This window comes from Athene cunicularia (assembly GCF_003259725.1).
Source record: "Athene cunicularia isolate RWA chromosome 23 unlocalized genomic scaffold, athCun1 chr23_part1, whole genome shotgun sequence".
NCBI classification, from domain to species: Eukaryota; Metazoa; Chordata; class Aves; order Strigiformes; family Strigidae; genus Athene; species Athene cunicularia.
Window position 1 is genome coordinate 3,669,479 of NW_020799130.1, and position 17,072 is coordinate 3,686,550.

Sequence of the window (17,072 nt, forward strand, 5' to 3'; positions counted from 1 at the left end):
AAGGGTCAGGACAGTCACCGCTGGCTGAGAGGACCTCAGCCCTGCCTGACAAAAAGCCTGGTCTTCTGGAGGTTTGTTTTTTTTCTAGACGATGGGCTGTGCCTGGGCACTGCTGGAGAGGAGAACAAAATGTGAACAGCCCAAGGTTTTTATTTTTCCTTCATGGTGCTTAAAACATATGTCTTGTCTCTTTCTATGGAAATGTTTATTTAGCTAAACAACCCACTGGCAGGTGGGAGAAGAAAACTCTTTGTGGAAAAACACAACTCTGCTTTACAAAAAGACTGAAAAAGCTGGTTTACTCCTCTGGCATAAACAGGGAAACATTTTATTTCTTATAATCTCAGATTAGAAAATAAAAAGCAAAAAAACACAGGCTCTGGAGAGCTTTCTTTAACGTGAATGTTATCAGAAAGCAAAAGGCCAAGCCCTGACATCTCTCTCCCCTTTTAAACCTAATTTTTATCATGCTTTTTGGCAGGACTGGTGTGTGCTCTGCAGAAATCTTTGTTCCTCCGTGGTTGGGCTCTCACCTCCGGCCGGGTGGGATCTGCCGTCCCGGCGCGAGTGAGGCTGTGCGGAGCTGAGCTGCCGTGCTTCACCAGGGTATAAATAAATGTTTCCAAAGGGAGTGATCTGTTCCAGGGGGGTGTGCAGAACTGATGCGCTCTGCCAGTACTGCCTGGAGCGTGCTTTTGCTGGAGAAGTGGCTGTTTTAACTGGCTCTGGGGAAGGCAGCGTCGGCTGGAGCAGGCAGGAGCTGGGTACCAGCCCAGTGAGCGGGGAGGCTGCGTTCAGCCGCCTGCGGGCACGCGTATGAGATGTGTGCACACACACGTGTCTCTCCTGACCACAAAGCTGCCATATCTCTGGCCAGTTGTGGTTGTGGGAATAATTATCTGATTGTCCTGCAGCTGAGGGCTTTTCATTGCTTAACCTTTGTGGAAGTGCAGGCTGAGGGGATGGGAGTGTGCTCTCCATTTAGACTGATTTTTGGATGCTAATGTCTAAGCCCAGGTATCAGTATTACCCTCTTCACCTTCTGCTTAGATGCAGAGATGTTCTTCTGGGTGGGGTATAACTGGTTCTCTTTCTGCCTTCAGCCCTCATAAGTAAATAAATGCTCATGCCTTTTTCCTAACACTAGAGCAGCAGGCAGTCCAACCAACTCAAAACTTTGTTGCTCATTTGCCTCTCATCCCTTGAGGTCCGTGTCTGTGAAATGCGAAGAGAAGAGAGACTCGACAAGATTCATCAGCAGGGAATCGCTGACGCGCTGTGGAGAGGACTAGGAAATGGTCTGTCTCTTCAGAGCTCAGTACGCACCCAGGATGGGCTCCTCTGCAGAGGAGGAAGCCATCGTGCTCCCTGCACACCCCGCTGGGCTGTGAGCCCTTGCGAGGTTGATGCATTAAGTGCCGTGCAGGAGCAAGAGATAAAGCCAAGAAGGAGACTGAAGCCTCACGCAAGGCTTCGTGGCATGACCCTGGCAGGGAGCAGGGCAGCTGCTCAGAAAAATGTTGTTACCTGTTTACAGAGCCAAGGCTGTGCATCCCCATGCTTTGGGGAGCAAAAGCACAGCTTTGGCACCAGGAACATCGACACTCTGGATTGTTCCTGTGCATAGATAAATAACCATCTTGTTCCTTCATTGCTTTTTTCAGCCGCAGAGTTTCTGCGCCTTCCCCTCCTTGTCTTCCCTCGGCCATGTCTGCATCCAGATCTCTGGTTTGTATTCCAGGGTCTTTATTTCTGTCTGTCTCAGTCCTGAAACTGCCCTGGAAGGCTCTTAAGTGCTTTTGTTGCTGCAGTTGACAGGAGCAAAGCCTTCCAGGCTGCATTAGTGCTGCTTCAGGCTGGCAGGCAACAGATGGAAAATAAACTAGTTCAGGAGCTCTGGGGATGGTAATGGTGCTGCAGGCAATAGAGAATAAACACGGTTAAACAGCAGAATACAGAGTATTTATCCTTGCAGCTTGAGGCTTTTACGGGGGTGGCAGGGGAAGCTGCCCCAAATGATGGGTCACAGGGGATGTGCTGCAGGCTGGCTGGCAGCGATGTGGCTTGTCTGACTCGCTGCATGTCTTTCACTCTCACACCGACGTGGAGCTCTCTTGTTCTGCCTCCAAGTTGTCCCTTCCCCTTCAGTGCTGAGCGCTGTGGAGCGGAAATAACTAGAAGCATCTAGAGCTTTTCTGGGGCTGCTCCAGCGTTGTGTTTCAGTGGTGTTTTCCACGGGATGCTCTCCCTGTGAGCTTTGCAGAGGGAGACGCTGAGGCACAGGCTGGCTGAGACCTTGCAGAAATTTCTGGAGAAGACCATGGGATTTGTGGCTCCCCGATGGATGGCTGACTGAGTAGGCAGTGCTCCCTGCGGAGCAAGGGGCTGAAATCCTCCATCCAGTCCTGACGATGGAGACCTGGAGGGGAACCTGCCCAGAGCAGGGCACTAGTGTGCGGTGACACTGGCATGGATCTCGGCACAGGTGTGAGTGAAGTTGGTTTCTGCAGAGTTACAAGGGCTCAGTTCGTTTCCTTTGTGTTTTTGTAATGTGGATAGTCATGTATTTGACTGCCTTTGTTTCACTGCACATCAGTTAATTACAGAAATCACGATCTCCAGGTGCCCTGAATATCTGCAGGTTTAGGAGTAACTATCTGGAAAAAGTTGGAAATTTTTCTGACAAAAGGCTTTGAGGCCGACTCTGAGCAAATGATTCAGTTTGAATTACTCAGCCAGATGTAGTTTTAATATGCTCATGCCAACAGTTCCTGGACACCGATCCCTATTGTAAATAGCACAAAATCCTGCCAAGGGGCATTAATCTCTCGATTTGATGGCTGTTTGTGTGCTGGAAAGAATGCAAATTAACTCTGAAGCTGAGAGGGGCCGGAGTGGATTTCTGCAAGAGGTTGGAATGAAATCTCACTTGCCTTTTCTTCCCAAACTAGGAGCTGGCACTGAAGTCTTTGGGAAATGAGGGGCTGTTTCTCTTTTCTTCTCTGGACACAAACAACGATCTGTACCTCAGTCCAGAAGAGTTCAAACCCATAGCTGAGAAGCTGACGGGTGGGTATCTGTCTACCTTTCAAAGCTCTATCTGCACAGACTGAGCAAAAGCCAAAGATAATGCACTCAACAGTTTTTATTTATGTCTTTTTTTTTTTCTGGGTGCTGTTTTGAGTCTTATTTTCATGAAGATAGACTGCTCAGCTTTGCATGTTTTTGAAAAGGCTTAAGCTCTAGACATCACTTTCACGAAGTAGAGTTTTTATAAGATGGAAGATCCCATTGCTGGACTAACAAAGTACATAAGTTACTTTGTCTAGAGCTTAAAGAGGATTTGGGATGGGTGAATGCATCAAATACAGCTCAGCCGGGGCTAGGCCAAAACTATTAGTGAGTGGCAGCGCTTCATTCGCACGCTCCTCCGGCTATAGCGGTCTGTCTCACCTAGCAATTGTGAGAGATCGTGTTTGGAGACTGGATCAGTGTGTGGCCGACATCTCTTGGTGGTGCCAAGCAGGAAGAAGTGTGGTGATGATAATGTGCAAGAGAGCTTACGGCACAGTCGAAATACGGACAGTTGATTGCTTGTGCTGTAATGAATTGGCTAAAGCGTGTGTTCTGATCCCTCCTTGGTGGAATGAGACTGCTTAGCTGAGCCGTGTGTTCTGATCCCTTCTCGCTGGAATGAGACTGCTTAGCTGAGCCGTGGGGTTTAGAAAGTTGTCTGCTAAAAGGAGAGCTCCCCTTTAATTCATGTGGCCGAAGCTGATCGCTGGGGTGGGTCTGAGTTCGGCTGCTGCATACAGCGTAGGGACAGCTGGGAAACTCCCAGTGCTCCTGGATTTGCCAGGTTAAATGTGTAATCACAACTGCTTAAAAGGGGAGGGAAGAGAAACAGCTGCTTAAATTCCTTTCCCTTTGTCTAGGGGTTGCTCCCATGTCAGAATTGGAAGAGGAGGAGACGCCTGATCCAAGCGGGGAGACATTGTCTGTTGTGGCTAAATTCCAGCCTTTGGTCATGGAAACGATGACGAAGAGCAAAGATGGTTTCTTGGGAGTAAGTATCACGCAGGATGTGTATGGCCAGAAATTCTGGTGTAAACAAGTCCTGTGGGCTGGTAACATCAGCTGGAATAAACGCCAGCCTGTTGGGAGGGGGAGATGGTGCTGCTTGAGCCTGTGGGATTTGCTTTGACAAGAAAGCTCACTGCTTTCTGCAGCGTTTCATTGTTTTCAGTGCACTCAGCAGCACTATGCCCCAATTAATACGCCCTTCCTGGGAAGCTTGAAGCAGACATTCGAGATGGCTCTCTTGGAGCTTAGTCCAAAAGCAGTGGTGTTACGTGGTACGTGTCCCTCTCCCATTTTCTATTACTGACATAATTGAAAGTTTACGGAACTATTTGGTGGTGTTTGCGGTGATAGGAAAGATTTAAAACATGGTATATTCTCCCCTTCTTCAAAGCCTGTTTAAGTCCTTCAGCGCTACTGCACGTTGGAGAAGTCTGGCTTAGGCTCTGATAGTGTCTTTTTTTCACAGATTTCTCACGTTGCTCTGTCTGGGCTGAGGAATTGGACTGCCCCAGCAGCTCCTATGAGTGTGATGTTTGCCAGGCAGTTTAAAGCCTTTCTTCCTCCAAAGAATAAACTGAATCTTGGGGATCCGTGGTGGATAATTCCCAGTGAATTGAACATCTTCACTGGGTATCTTTCCAACAACAGATTTTACCCTCCGTCCCCCAAGGGCAAAGAGGTGAGATATGAAACTTAGTTTTTTATATACCTGAGAGGTAGTTTGTGTAGATGTTCTGCTTATAGCCCAGATGAATCGCGGGAGTCCCTTGGGTGGATAAGGTTGTTGCATTGTGTCTCCCTGGACTTTCTAAGGGAGCAAAAAGGCTGCAGCGTACAGCCAGGAGCACAGTCTCCTAAACTGGAGGTAAAACTTGAGAGCAGACAAAAGCTTTGGGTGTCTGTCATGGCCAGAGGAAGCTGACTTCATCTTGCTTTGTTGAAGTGTTTGGGTTTTTAGGCTAGTCTTTCCTGGACAGGGAGGGTTGTTCCAAAAGCACTTGTATGAAGTGATTGTGCCTTGAGGAACAGTTGCCGTGTGCCACCCCAGAGGTGAGCGTTTCATTGACAAGCAAAACGATGTGTATACAGAGTTTGTAAAGCCAGGCGTGTACATGGCTCTCCCCCGGGTGCCCGGGTAGGTGTTAGTGATCACAGAGTTGATACACCTTCGCAGCCGGGTGTGTTTATTGATTGCATACCCACTCTTTCAAAGTCTTAAGTGGTATTGATGGAGGCAGCCTCATAGATCAGTTTACCGTACTCAGACATTCAACCGGCTGGGATGATGGAAACTTGCAAACAATGGGAATAGCATAAAAAGCGTGGAAGATGGATTTATTTTTAAAGCAGTCTCTTGCTTTATCTCCTTGGTTTGTGATTAGGTAGGTCTCCGAGCTAATTTTTAAGTCATAGCAGTTCTCTTGCCTTCCTGATCTGGTGTTACTCTGGAGCTGCAGCTGACCTGCGGTGGAGGAACTGCTCTCATTTTTACTCTCTTACGCTTCTTTCTCTAGATCATAATCCACAGGCTTTTGAGCATGTTCCACCCACGCCCCTTCGTCAAAACCCGCTTTGCTCCCCAGGGTGCCGTGGCCTGCATCCAAGCCATCAGCACCTTCTACTACACCGTAGCATTCAGGTAAGTCCGTGAGTCCGGGTGTTAGAGGAGGGCTCGGGGGCACTTCTGAATTTATTCTGTATCTCAGGGGAGTGGAGAAGGCTGCCCTGAGCCCGTAGCAGAGAGTGTGCGTGTCATTGCATGTGCAGTTGTGTTCCCAAGCCAGACCAGATGTGTCCTGGCTGGGAGGGAGAAAGAAGGTGGTTCCCAGCCAGCTCTTGCCTGTGTGTGCTGCTTTGCTGGCGCCCGAAGAGGGCACCCGTGCTCCCAGTGTCACTGTGTCCCTGGTGAGACAGGGACTGTTGCCCAGATGCAATATAGCAGCTGTTCTCCATCACCCTTGGTTTGGAGCTATCCCTGGCTGAAAGGGGAGAGTCTTGTTAGCAAGAAATTTGTTAGATTTTGCTTAATGGGGAGTGGGTGGGGGTGGAGTGTGTTTTCAAGGGGGAGAGTCTGGGGAATTGTTCTCTTGTTTCACTGGGAATGTTACACGCAGCTTTTATTTGCCTGATCAAGCTGGAAGGGAGGCTGAAGGGGTCATAGTCTGTTCCTGTGTTTCAGGGAATGATGATGTAATTCATCCTTCCTGCATGGACACTTACTGCCCAATTTCAAAAGGCATCGATACTGGAGATGATCCTGACCCAGGGGATCTGCTCCAGTCTTTTATTCTCTTCATTGTGTGACACGAAAAGCTTTTTAAACTGAATCTCTGCACCAATTTAGCTTCATAATTTCTGGTGCCTGGAGATAACTTTTCCCTGCTGTCATCTGCAGTGCGTGATCCATTCTCTCCTCCTGGCACTGCAGCTGATGGCTCCTTTCTCATTTCAGGATCCATGCTGAGTTCCAGCTGAATGAGCCACCAGACTTCCCCTTCTGGTTTTCCCCAGGCCAGTTCACAGGTCACATCATCCTCTCCAAGGATTCTTCCCATGTCCGAGAGTTTAAACTCTTTGTCCCTAACAACAGGTACAGCTGTTTCTCTCCCTGGGTGCTGATCAGACTGGAGGATTGTTATACATGAAGCCCCGTGGAAGCCGGGGGCTCGGGGATCCTGTCCTGTGCAGGACGGGGGGCTGTGCCTGGGAAGGCTGGGGGGTTCTATTTCTCTGAAGATCCAAGTGCAGGGACAGCCCTGTCCCTTGTGGTATGGGGACATCCTGGCTCACGCAGGGACAGCAGATCTGCAGTTTGAGCTTTGGCTCTTTGCTTATCTGTTTTCCCCACACATCCTTCTCTGCCAGCGGTCACCACAGTCATCGTGTCATCAATTCTCTAGATACAGTTGCTCCCTAAACTGGTTCTGATGCAATTTTTCAGAAATAGCTCTGTTTATCAACAGGTCTGGGGAGCACCTGGCTTGGAAGAGGCAGGGAGGGACAAGGGCAGAGGAGGGTCAGGGGGGAAGCAGAGCAGAGGTTACCTGGGGACGTGGAGCATGGCATTGGGGATGGATATTCTTGCACAACCTGGCTGCAACTGGCACATGCCTCAAGCCTGAGCTGCCCTGTGCCAAACGGCTTCAGAGGGAGGTACCTGCAGGCTGATGGGAAGATGCACAAGGATGGGGAGTTTTATATTGTTCTGGTATTGCCCTCGAGACAGGCAGCAGCCTCTTCGTTAGGAGCACTGCTGCAAGTGCTGCTCCCCTTGACCTGTCTCAGCGGGCTCTGGCTGTGGCAGGGACTCCTGCAGATGTCACATACCTGTTGCAAGCTGCAGAAGGCTCCTTGGGTATCTGTGATGGATGAGCTCACGATTTTCAGCCACGTCCCTGGAAAATCTGAGTGAATTTTGCTCAGCAGTTGTCTGTAAAACTGGCAAATGCATCTCTAGTCACTGAGGATCCCTGACCCATTTCAGGGTCTGATTCACTCACTGTCCCTTGGTACTTGGAGGATGGGGAGAGGGGGGCAGGGGGTGGAGAGCAGCCAGGGGCAATCCCAGTGCCTGACTTAAAGCACCAAAGTTCAGCAAAGCCTGATGCTCTTGCTTCAACCTATTTTTTGCTTGTTGTTTTACAGGTTAAGGTTTTGTGTGCATAGCTTTGCACTAGCTCATTCCTGCTCTCTGGCAAGCAGCTGGAAGCATTTCAGGGGAAAGAAGCTTCAAATCTCTTTGCCCATGACGGCTGGAGTGAAAATTCTATTATAACATTACCCTGGCGACTCAATCCCTATGGCTCTGTCAGCACATTTGTTACAGCAAGCAGACACTTACAGCTCTGCCAGCAACTCCTTACAAAAGCCTTTCACTTCCAAAAAACACTTTTAAAAGTTCAGCAGGATCAGAACGTGCAAGTGCTGGGGAGGAAGGGGGAGAAAACACACCTCTCTCGAGTACTTTGACAGCGCTCAAAGGCAGGAGGGGGTGCCTGGGCCCTGATCCAGCGGGGATCTGGTGTTGCTGGCGATCTCCAAGGAGCCAGAGACTCTGGGCTTCAGTGCTGACACTGCAAGAGGAGCACTGGATGGTCTCATTTGTTTGGGGTTTCTCATACGCAGCGTTTGCCTTGCAGGTCTCTGAATGTCGATATGGAGTGGCTGTATGGGGCGAGCGAGAGCAGCAACATGGAAGTGGATATCGGTTACCTGCCTCAGGTCTGGAGTCGCTCTCAGTCCTCTGTATGTGAGCAGCGTCTCAGCAGGGATTTATGGTGCTGTGCCCCTAGGCTGTACAGCCTCAGTTATCCCTGTTCTTTAGAGCTTTCTCTTGAATATTTCAATATAATAATATACTCTCTGTTGATCTGTGTATGTCCAGTGCAGCAGGATGGCTCCCTATTGCCAGTTCTTGTGATTTTTTTTTTTTTTTTTTTTTTTTCCCCTCTGGGTTGAATCCTAAGCTTCTAGAGTCACGTGACTTTTTCTATTTTAAAAAGTTGTCTAACAGGCAGTGGGGGGAGATTAGGAGCTGAACCCAGGCTCTGAGCCCAGAGGGGTGTATGAACAACAGCGTGTCTGAATTTAGAAACTGCATGAGGTTATTCCTCTATTTTGTGGTAATCCCAGCTCTTGGGACAGGAAACATAAGTCAGGATTTTGAATGCCTGAATTCAAAAGTCCCGTTTTCTCCTAAACTAGATCCATGTTTCTTTTAATTGTCAAAAGTCAGGAAAAGAGATCTACAAAATAATTTCAGATGTACCAGGCAGCTCCTGAGCAGCGGTTGCACCCTCTTGTGGCTAGCGACGGGCTGCATGGGGCTGCGCTGCTGACAGGAGCCAGAGCTTCAAACTAGCCCTGCATGTCCCAGTGATTTTAAGGATCTGCTGGTGTCCCACAGTCAGAAATCTCCTCTGGGAAAGTGGGAACATGGAGTGAACAGTGTGCATTTCCAATCTAGTGAGCACAGTTGGACAATAACTGAAGGGAATGAAGCTGCTTTCTTGCTGTTCCCCAATAAAACACATCTGCAACTGATAAAGTGCAGCTCTGGGAGACAATAGATCAAGCTGTATCTTCATTAGAAGCTGCACAGTCTTATTTTGCATCTTTATCCTGTCCTGGAATACAGAGAAACCAGGAGTGGGATGTCTGCAGTGTCCAACTCAGCCTGTTCCCCTGCAGATGGAGCTGGAATCGACAGGGCCTTCAGTCCCCTCTGTGATCCACGATGAGAATGGAAATGTGATTGACAGCAGGGATCCCTCAGGGGAGCCCATTCAGTTTGTGTTCGAAGAGATAACCTGGCAGCAGGAAATCCCCTGGGAAGAGGCAGCCCAGAAGCTGGAAGTGGCCATGTATCCATTTAAGAAGGTGAGGAAGGGGCTGGGCTCTTCCTTGGCACATTTTATTTGGGGCAGATGATCTTCACTGAGGTGTCTGGTCACCTCGAGGACCAGCAGAAACCAGAGGCCGCAACCTGGTCAGCATTCAGAGCAGTGTGAGGGTCTCCCAGCTCAGATCTGCCTCCCAAGCACCACGTGTGTGGCTTGATGGACTTTCCAGTTCCCAGATGAGGGAGTTCAGCATCTCTGAAAGGCCATTTGGGGTTGCACAGAAGCACAGGCAGGAGCAAAACCTAGATGTCATGTGTCCCAGGCTTGTATTGTAAATGTAGGTTCATCCTTCCTTTCTCTTATCAGTAGCTGCCGATGCGATTTCTGAGTGAGGCAGGTAATCGTGCTGCTTACAAACAATTTTCCACTGGCGTTACTTTTGCAACATTCAGCTACCTTTGGACCAAGCTTTCCTTATCAGCAGAAAACACACAATCCGCCTGTGCCTCTGCATCCCGCAGGGAGACACAGATTTATAGCACTGGGTGACCTAAACTCTGTAACATGCCAGTAGCCTGTGGAGCAGATGGCTCCTGCCTGTCACTGCTTCCTTGGCTGAAGGGACACATTTCAGTGGCTGACTCCTTGTGCCTGAGCTTACAAATGTCTCTTTGAGCTGCCAAGATGTTAATAAAGTTCCCTTCATTTGAGAGATTGGAACAATCTCTGCGCAGGGTCCCTCACAGCCAGTTTTTAGGCTGTTTCGGTGAGGCTTTGCAATAAATATCTCGAGGCCAGATTTCCCAGGCTGCTGAGGTGTGTTTGCAGACAGCCTGCCCGCAGTTGTGCAGTGTGTAAAGATGGGGCTCTGCGGGTGCCGGTAACAGCCCACATGCTGTGAGGGCTCGCTGCAGTCTCACCAGGAGATGAAGTTGTTCCTGGGGAAAGTACCACAGTTGTTTGCTTTAATCCGCAGGAACTACTGCAGATTAAACTCTCTGTGTGTCGCCTTTGGGATGTGGCTGTTTCTCAGGCTGTCTCTCTTGCCTCCAGGTCTCCTATCTTCCCTTCACACAAGCTTTTGAGAGAGCAAAAGCAGAAAAGAAGCTGGTGCACTCGATCCTGCTGTGGGGTGCTCTGGACGACCAGTCCTGCTGAGGTGAGGCCATTCCCGGCGTGGCTGGAGGAACGATGTGCCTCGTTCAGGCTCTGAGAAGAGCTGGGGGTCAGGAAGCTGGTCATGATGTTGTGTTACTTGTTTTGGCACTGAAAATGCTGAGCAGAAAAGGGCTGGAAGTGGGAAATTACTTATCAGAGCTTAGAACCCCAGGGGCAGGATCTGTCAGACAAGCCCAAGACCAACTCGCTAATTCAGGTGCCTTTGTCAAGGTAGAGACATGGGTCTGGTCTTCCTCTGTTTTCTTCCCCTCTCACTCTGCTTGGGTAGAGGCAGCATCTACAGGGTGAAAGTGACACTGCTTTCTGCCCGTGACACCTTCACAGGAGAAGCCAGAGCCAGATGTGGGCTTGAGTTTGTCCTGATATGTAGCTGTTTCCCCCCTCCACACCCAAGAACTTATGTGCCACGTTGGGCAGGAGCGATGGGTTGCAGAGGGGCAGGTATTTTTACTCCCATCTGCCCTTAAAAACTTGCCAGCAATTATGGGCCCTGCTTAGCATGAACAGCAAGAGGCACTCAGGGTGGATCCGCGGGGCCTGATCCTTTCCCAAATGCACCAAACCAGTCCAGCTCTGTGGTGAGCTTGTCCTGGTCCTTCTCTTTGCCTTGCAAGTGGCTGGGGTCTGCTCTGGTGAGTCTGCTCTGCCAGCAGCACACACAGGAAACAATAAGCTGGGGAAAACTGCCAACAAAGGAGAAAAAGGACAAAGGGCCAGGCTGGGGGGAGCCTGATCCAGCTGCCACAGCAACCAGAGCGGTGACATGGCCATGGCATCAAACATGGCAACAGTCAGCTTAGGAAACTCGGCAAACTACTGTCTGCCTCTCTTCCTGCGCCAGGTTCGGGGCGAACTCTCCGGGAAACCGTCCTGGAAAGTTCGCCCATCCTCGCCCTCCTGAACGAGAGCTTCGTTAGCAGCTGGTCGCTGGTGAAGGAGCTGGAGGAGCTGCAGGTGAGTGTTGAAGCCACATCGGCTTCGCATTCGGCGCTGGTGAGCGCAGACGGTGCTTGGCAAGGGGGTGCCGGCAGGAGCGGGGAGCTCACACCTGTGCCAGGGGGGATTTTGGTTCCAAGCCCTCCATGTCCTCCAAGCCAGTGACTGTAGGGGCCAAGCAAACACCAGATGGAGGCAGGCTAAGAAAAATGCACAATGACCCCCTTTGCTCTGTCAGCGTGCCAGTATTCAAAGCTAAACCAGATGCTTCACTGTGAGATAGCCCTGCCCAAGGCCATTTGTGCCATCAGCAAACTGACTTCTCGGTAACCCAGGGAGCAACCAAATACTGTCTGAACCCTGAGTCTCCTGATTGCACCTTTCCCCACTTACGAGCCTGTCTTTGGGCCTGTGCTGGGGTCTGTCACAGAGCTGGAGACTGGGAAGAGTCAGGGTGTTGGCGTGCCTGGGAGCTGCCAGCAATGGGGTGATTTTATTGTTCAAGGAGAAAACGTACAGCTGAAAAGTGAGGGGGAGACTGACAGAAGGGGAATAGTAAAGCAGATGGTGAGAATGGAGCCAGTTACTACCATGCTGCAAAGTAGCTTTGCACTCTGCCTCCTCCTGGGTTCGGTGTACAACTCCTGCTCTGTTCTGCTAGTTTTGGTGTGCACTGGCATGTTTCTCTGGGGTTTTCTTACAGAGCAACAGAGAGAATGAGTTCTACAGCAAGCTGGCTGACCTGCACCTGGAGAAATACAACTTCCCCGTGGAGATGATCATCTGCCTCCCCAACGGCACGGTGGTACGTTCGTTACCTCTTTAGCTGGGCTTGGCTCTTCCCATCTGGATGTGCTGCTCTTTCCAGGGTCATCTGCAGACCCTGCAGTGGGTGCCTGCTCCCCCAGCCATTCTCTGCCTCCTCGGGCCTCTCTGGGGCCGTAGTTCCTCACGGTGCTGTGCTCTCAGGGGTGCTGTGGCAGACAGCAGCTCTACCAAGAAATCTGAAACAAATGTCTGTTTATTCAGAGACAGAAGAGCAACAGCTCAGGGAAGGTGGGGGGGAACAATCAGACTTGAACCAAATGTCTGCCTGTGATTCCTCGTCCCCAGTTGGAGTCGGTGACCTTTGGGAAGCCACTGTGCCTTGTTTCCTGCACCCATCATCCCTTGTGCTCATGCTTTGGAGGACATTTTTATTAGCACCTTCTAGCACATTTATCTTTCTCTCGATTCCCCAAGTTTGTCACAGCAGATCAGCCATTAGCAAGTCCACACACTTCAGCTCTGTTGTTCCCCCCAGCAGCCCCCCTGCCTTGAACTTGAAGAGCAACAACAGTTCTGACACTTGACAGTGCAGCGCTTTGCTGTGTGGCAGTGGCCAGGCTGTCTGCAGCTGAGGATCCTGCCAGGGCTAATCTGATTGTGCCCCACACTCCCCCGATACTCGCCCGTAACGCACGCAGTGACTCCTCACTGTCTCTTCAGTGGCTGCCCTCCAGATGAGGCCATGGGCTGGTGGTTGGCTCCAGCTCAGTGGCCACATGTCCCCCTTGCCCACCTCCGTGAGGGAGCAGAAAGCACGGAGGCATTTGAAGCTCAGGGGCTGGTTTCATGGCTGGGCTGGGCTGGGAGCACGCACCCTGCAGTCAGCGTGGTTGGGCTGCCACCTCCCCGCTCCTGCTCAGAGCCAGGTCTTACCTGTGTGACTTTTCCCAAATTGCCTTCATCATCTTCTTATCCTAAGTGAGGGGTCAGCACTCTTGGGGGAAGAAACAGACCACTGTCTTCCACACATCTTTCTCTGTGAAATGCAAACCTGAATTACAGATGCTGAATTAGCAGAATTACAGAATCATTCAGGTTGGAAAAGCCCCTTGGGATCATCGAGTCCAACCCTCAGCCCGACTCTACAAAGTTCTCCCCTACACCACATCCCCCAACATCTCACACAAACCACCCTTAAACACCCCCAGGGGTGGGGACTCCCCCCTCCCTGGGCAGCCTGTTCCACTCTCTGACCACTCATTCTGGGAAAAATTCTCTCCTCCTGCCCAGCCTGACCCTCCCCTGTTGCACTTTACAGCTGTTCCCTCTTGTCCTGTCCCTGATCCCCTGGGAGCAGAGCCCAGCCCCGGCCTCTCTGCAATGTCCTGTCAGGAGCTGCAGAGAGGGATGAGGGCTCCCCTCAGCCTCCTCCTCCTCACACCGAACACTTCCAGCTCCTTCCCTGGCTCCTCACAGGATTTATTCTCCAGCCCTTCCCCAGCCTCGTTGCCTTCCTCTGCCCTCGCTCCAGCCCCTCGAGATCTCTCTTGTATTCAGGTGCCCAAAACTGGACACAATAGCATTTGCAAAGTATTAGAGCTTCTTTGAGTTGTTACAGTCTTGTCACCTGTGTCCTGGATAGAGGCCAAGGCAGTGGATGGGGAATTGTTCTGGCCCTTAAAGTCTCCTCTCCTTCTCTGTTTTCTTTCCAGGTTCACCATATCAATGCCAACTACTTCCTGGACATTACTTCTATGAAGCCTGAAGATGTTGAAAATAGCATCTTTAGTTTCTCAACCAATTTTGAAGACCCTTCTACTGCAACTTACCTCCAGTTCCTGAAGGAAGGACTGCAAAGAGCAAAACCATACCTGCAGACCTAAAACCACAGGCACCTGAATACCCCATGCAGATGGCCAAAGACTTCAGAGATCTATTTTGATTACAGCAATTAAGATGCAGACAGTCCCAGCACTAGGGCTTTGCTCTTGATGCTGGTTTGAGGTTAAGGTTCAAGTGATACCAGTTTACATAACCTGCCCTTTTGAGTTCAGGCAAATTTTTACAGGAGTGAAAATACTTGAATCTATAAACATTCTCGGTGCATACACCTTGGTTTGCCGCCCACCCTCATCTTTTTCCAGCTCCTGTTCAGACTGGGGGAAAACTCCTGTAACAGCCTCACCCAGCATCACCCAGAAACCCTCAAGGACTGGACTGTGACTTGACCCACGGAGAGCAGCGTTGCCGATACGACCCAACACTTGTGGTGCCCGTGCCCCGTGGGCGAAGGCGCAGAATCCAGCGCAGGTGGGAAGCTCCCTCCTGGTAGCCGCTGTCCTCCACACCTTGCCAGCAGCAGCTCTGAGCTGGAAGCTGCCCTGTGGCTCGGACGCCAGCTCTTCACGACAGCGTTTATTGACAGCAGCGGTCCCTGATGCGTGATGGGACTGGGGCTGGTGGTGTTTCAGCCCGGAGGCCAGAGCTCTGGGGTGGCCTCTCCCAGCACCCTGCAGGACAGGGCGGGCGAGCAGTCTCACTTACTCAGGTTCATTGTGTCTGAGGGAGGTGCTCAGGTTGACCCGGTGAAGTTAGGAATGGAGAGCAGGGCATTAGGGCATGGTACAGCTCAGAGACACCAGGCATGGATTAACTCGGGGGGGATTAGGGGTCAGAGCCTCTGTTAGCTCCACCAGTGCAGTCCGTGCACCCAAAGGCTGTAGGACACAGTGGTGAGCAGTGCCCCCACCCCATTCAGCCCAGGGCCGTTCCTGCCCCACCAGCTTTGAGGGTTTTGTTCTCCCAGTGTCTCCTCAGAGGTGGTGAAATGCTCCGTCCATGTTTGCTTTGAGCTTCCCAGTCACTGAACCATGAACCACAATGAAGTTCCCTTCGGGAACAGGAGCTTCAGCATTGCCCTGAGAGCATTAACTGGTCGATAGCTGAGCAGTTTTAAAAGCCAGTGGTACTAAAGCGATTTTCAGGAGATTTTTCCAAAGAAATTCTTCAGGCAGAACGCCATTGTCCCTTACCTGTAAGCACCCTGAGCAGTTGCTCCTACTCTGTATCAATGCCTGGCTATGGAGTGAGTGTAATTTGGAGAAAGAAGGGTTAAATGAAATGGGGTTTAAAGCATATTCCCAGAGAGAGTGAGCAGGCAAAGCATCTTCAATAGATGGCTGCAGACAGCTGTGGCTCTTGATGCTTTTTCTGCTCCCTGAAGCACAATTTTGTGGGACCAAATCAAATGGGGGGGAATAGCCTTTTTTTTTTATTTTATTTTTTTATTTGGAAGGGGTGTTTTCATTCCTTGGCTCCAGGACTTGTTTGGAACCCAGGGGTGGTGATTACCGTGTCCCCACCCCACCCCAGCCCTCCCATCTGTATCCGTGGCTGGAGACTGAGTTTAGGTGGACCTCTGGGCTGAATCAGTGTAGCTTCACTAATTGCTCTAGTGAGATTAGTTACCCCCGGGATGTTTCTCAGTATCAGCTTTATAACTATGCATTAGCTCTGCACTTTTCTCGCGCTCCAAGGGGCCTGCAGGAATGACAGGCTTGGATCCGGCAGCGCTTTCAGCTGCAGAAAGTGCCAAAGCCTCCAGGCAGCGTTTGAGACCGAGCTCCTGTCACACCGGCGGTCTCGTCCCTTTGGGGGACTTTGGTCTCATCCTTTTGGGAGACTTTAGCCCAAGCAGAGAGTGGCAGAGGAGTCCGAGTGCCTGCCTCCCCCCCAGCTCCTCGGGAAGCGCAGCTCCAGTGGCCTCTGGCTTTTACAAAGCTTCCCCTTGAGGTATTTTTGTTACCCCTTTCCTGAGCCCCTCAGTCAGGCGCCTCAGACTCCCAAGTTGTGTCTGTCACCTCCGCCGGGGTGCAGAGTTCACGCTATTTGTTTTCCTTCCAACTGGTTTTGCAGAAGAAGGGGCCAGAGAGGGCAGTGGCTGAGCAGGCAGGGATTGCTTTTGTCTTTCAAGGCTTGGAAAAAACGGGCACGGGAGAGGTTCTGCAGGGCCAGGGCAGCCCGCTGCTTTGTGCTGTGCGGAGGTCGGGAGTTCCACGGGGCAGCACCACTCCCTTGACCCTGCAAATTGCAGAGCTGCCTCGCTGAGGGTCAGTGTCTGAGCCTGGGCTCGCACAGAGCCTTCGGGATCCCTCAGAGTCCCTTGTTCTTTCTCTGGTGAATGGCCGGGCTCTTGCAGCCCTGCCCAGAGCCGCCTCGAGCGCTGCCGGAGCTCGGGGTGAAGGGGCTTTGTCTGAACCGCGGCAGAAGGAGCCCAAAGAGCCGCCCCCAGGCTGGAGCAGTTTTGGGGGGATCTGGGGGGACTCAATCCCAATTATTGTGTGTCCCACTATTAACCCATTAACTGCAAAGCTGCCTAATTGATCCCTCACTGCCTAGTTGCTGCCGTGAGTGGGCTGCGGACAGAAGCTGTTGCCTGAAGCTTTTATTAATAGGTGCCGAGCTTTTTGTCTCCTATTTGTAAACTTACTAAGTTGGGTTGGTTTGGGTTGGTTTTTTTTTTTTCCGATAGGTTTGTGATACCTCGCGGGGGAGGAGGTGCTGCTTTCCCCCACCTCCTGTGCTTTGTGACGCTCTGGTCTGAAACCCACAGCGGGCCAGAGCCGATGTTTTGTCAGCGAGGGTCCGGGGGGAAGCAGCCCCGAGCGGTTCGGTGCCGGTTGGCGTGAGGGGCCCTGCGCCCCGGCTGTAGCTGCACTTGTTAAACCGTCCCACCCGCCTCGGTCTCCTGCTGTCCTTGTCTCC

At 51.2% G+C, this 17,072-nt stretch overlaps 1 protein-coding gene across 1 annotated transcript; it reads left to right on the forward strand.

The window, feature by feature from the left end:
• The first annotated feature begins 1,482 nt into the window (after positions 1-1,482).
• Positions 1,483-17,046, forward strand: SELENON (selenoprotein N). Its single transcript, XM_026863262.1, has 12 exons — positions 1,483-2,487; positions 2,952-3,069; positions 3,936-4,066; positions 4,550-4,762; positions 5,598-5,722; positions 6,536-6,673; positions 8,223-8,304; positions 9,274-9,462; positions 10,479-10,584; positions 11,446-11,558; positions 12,244-12,345; positions 14,021-17,046. The coding sequence occupies exons 1-12, from the start codon at positions 2,470-2,472 to the stop codon at positions 14,189-14,191; spliced, it is 1,506 nt and encodes a 501-aa protein (XP_026719063.1). The 5' UTR covers positions 1,483-2,469; the 3' UTR covers positions 14,192-17,046.
• The last annotated feature ends 26 nt before the right edge of the window (positions 17,047-17,072 follow it).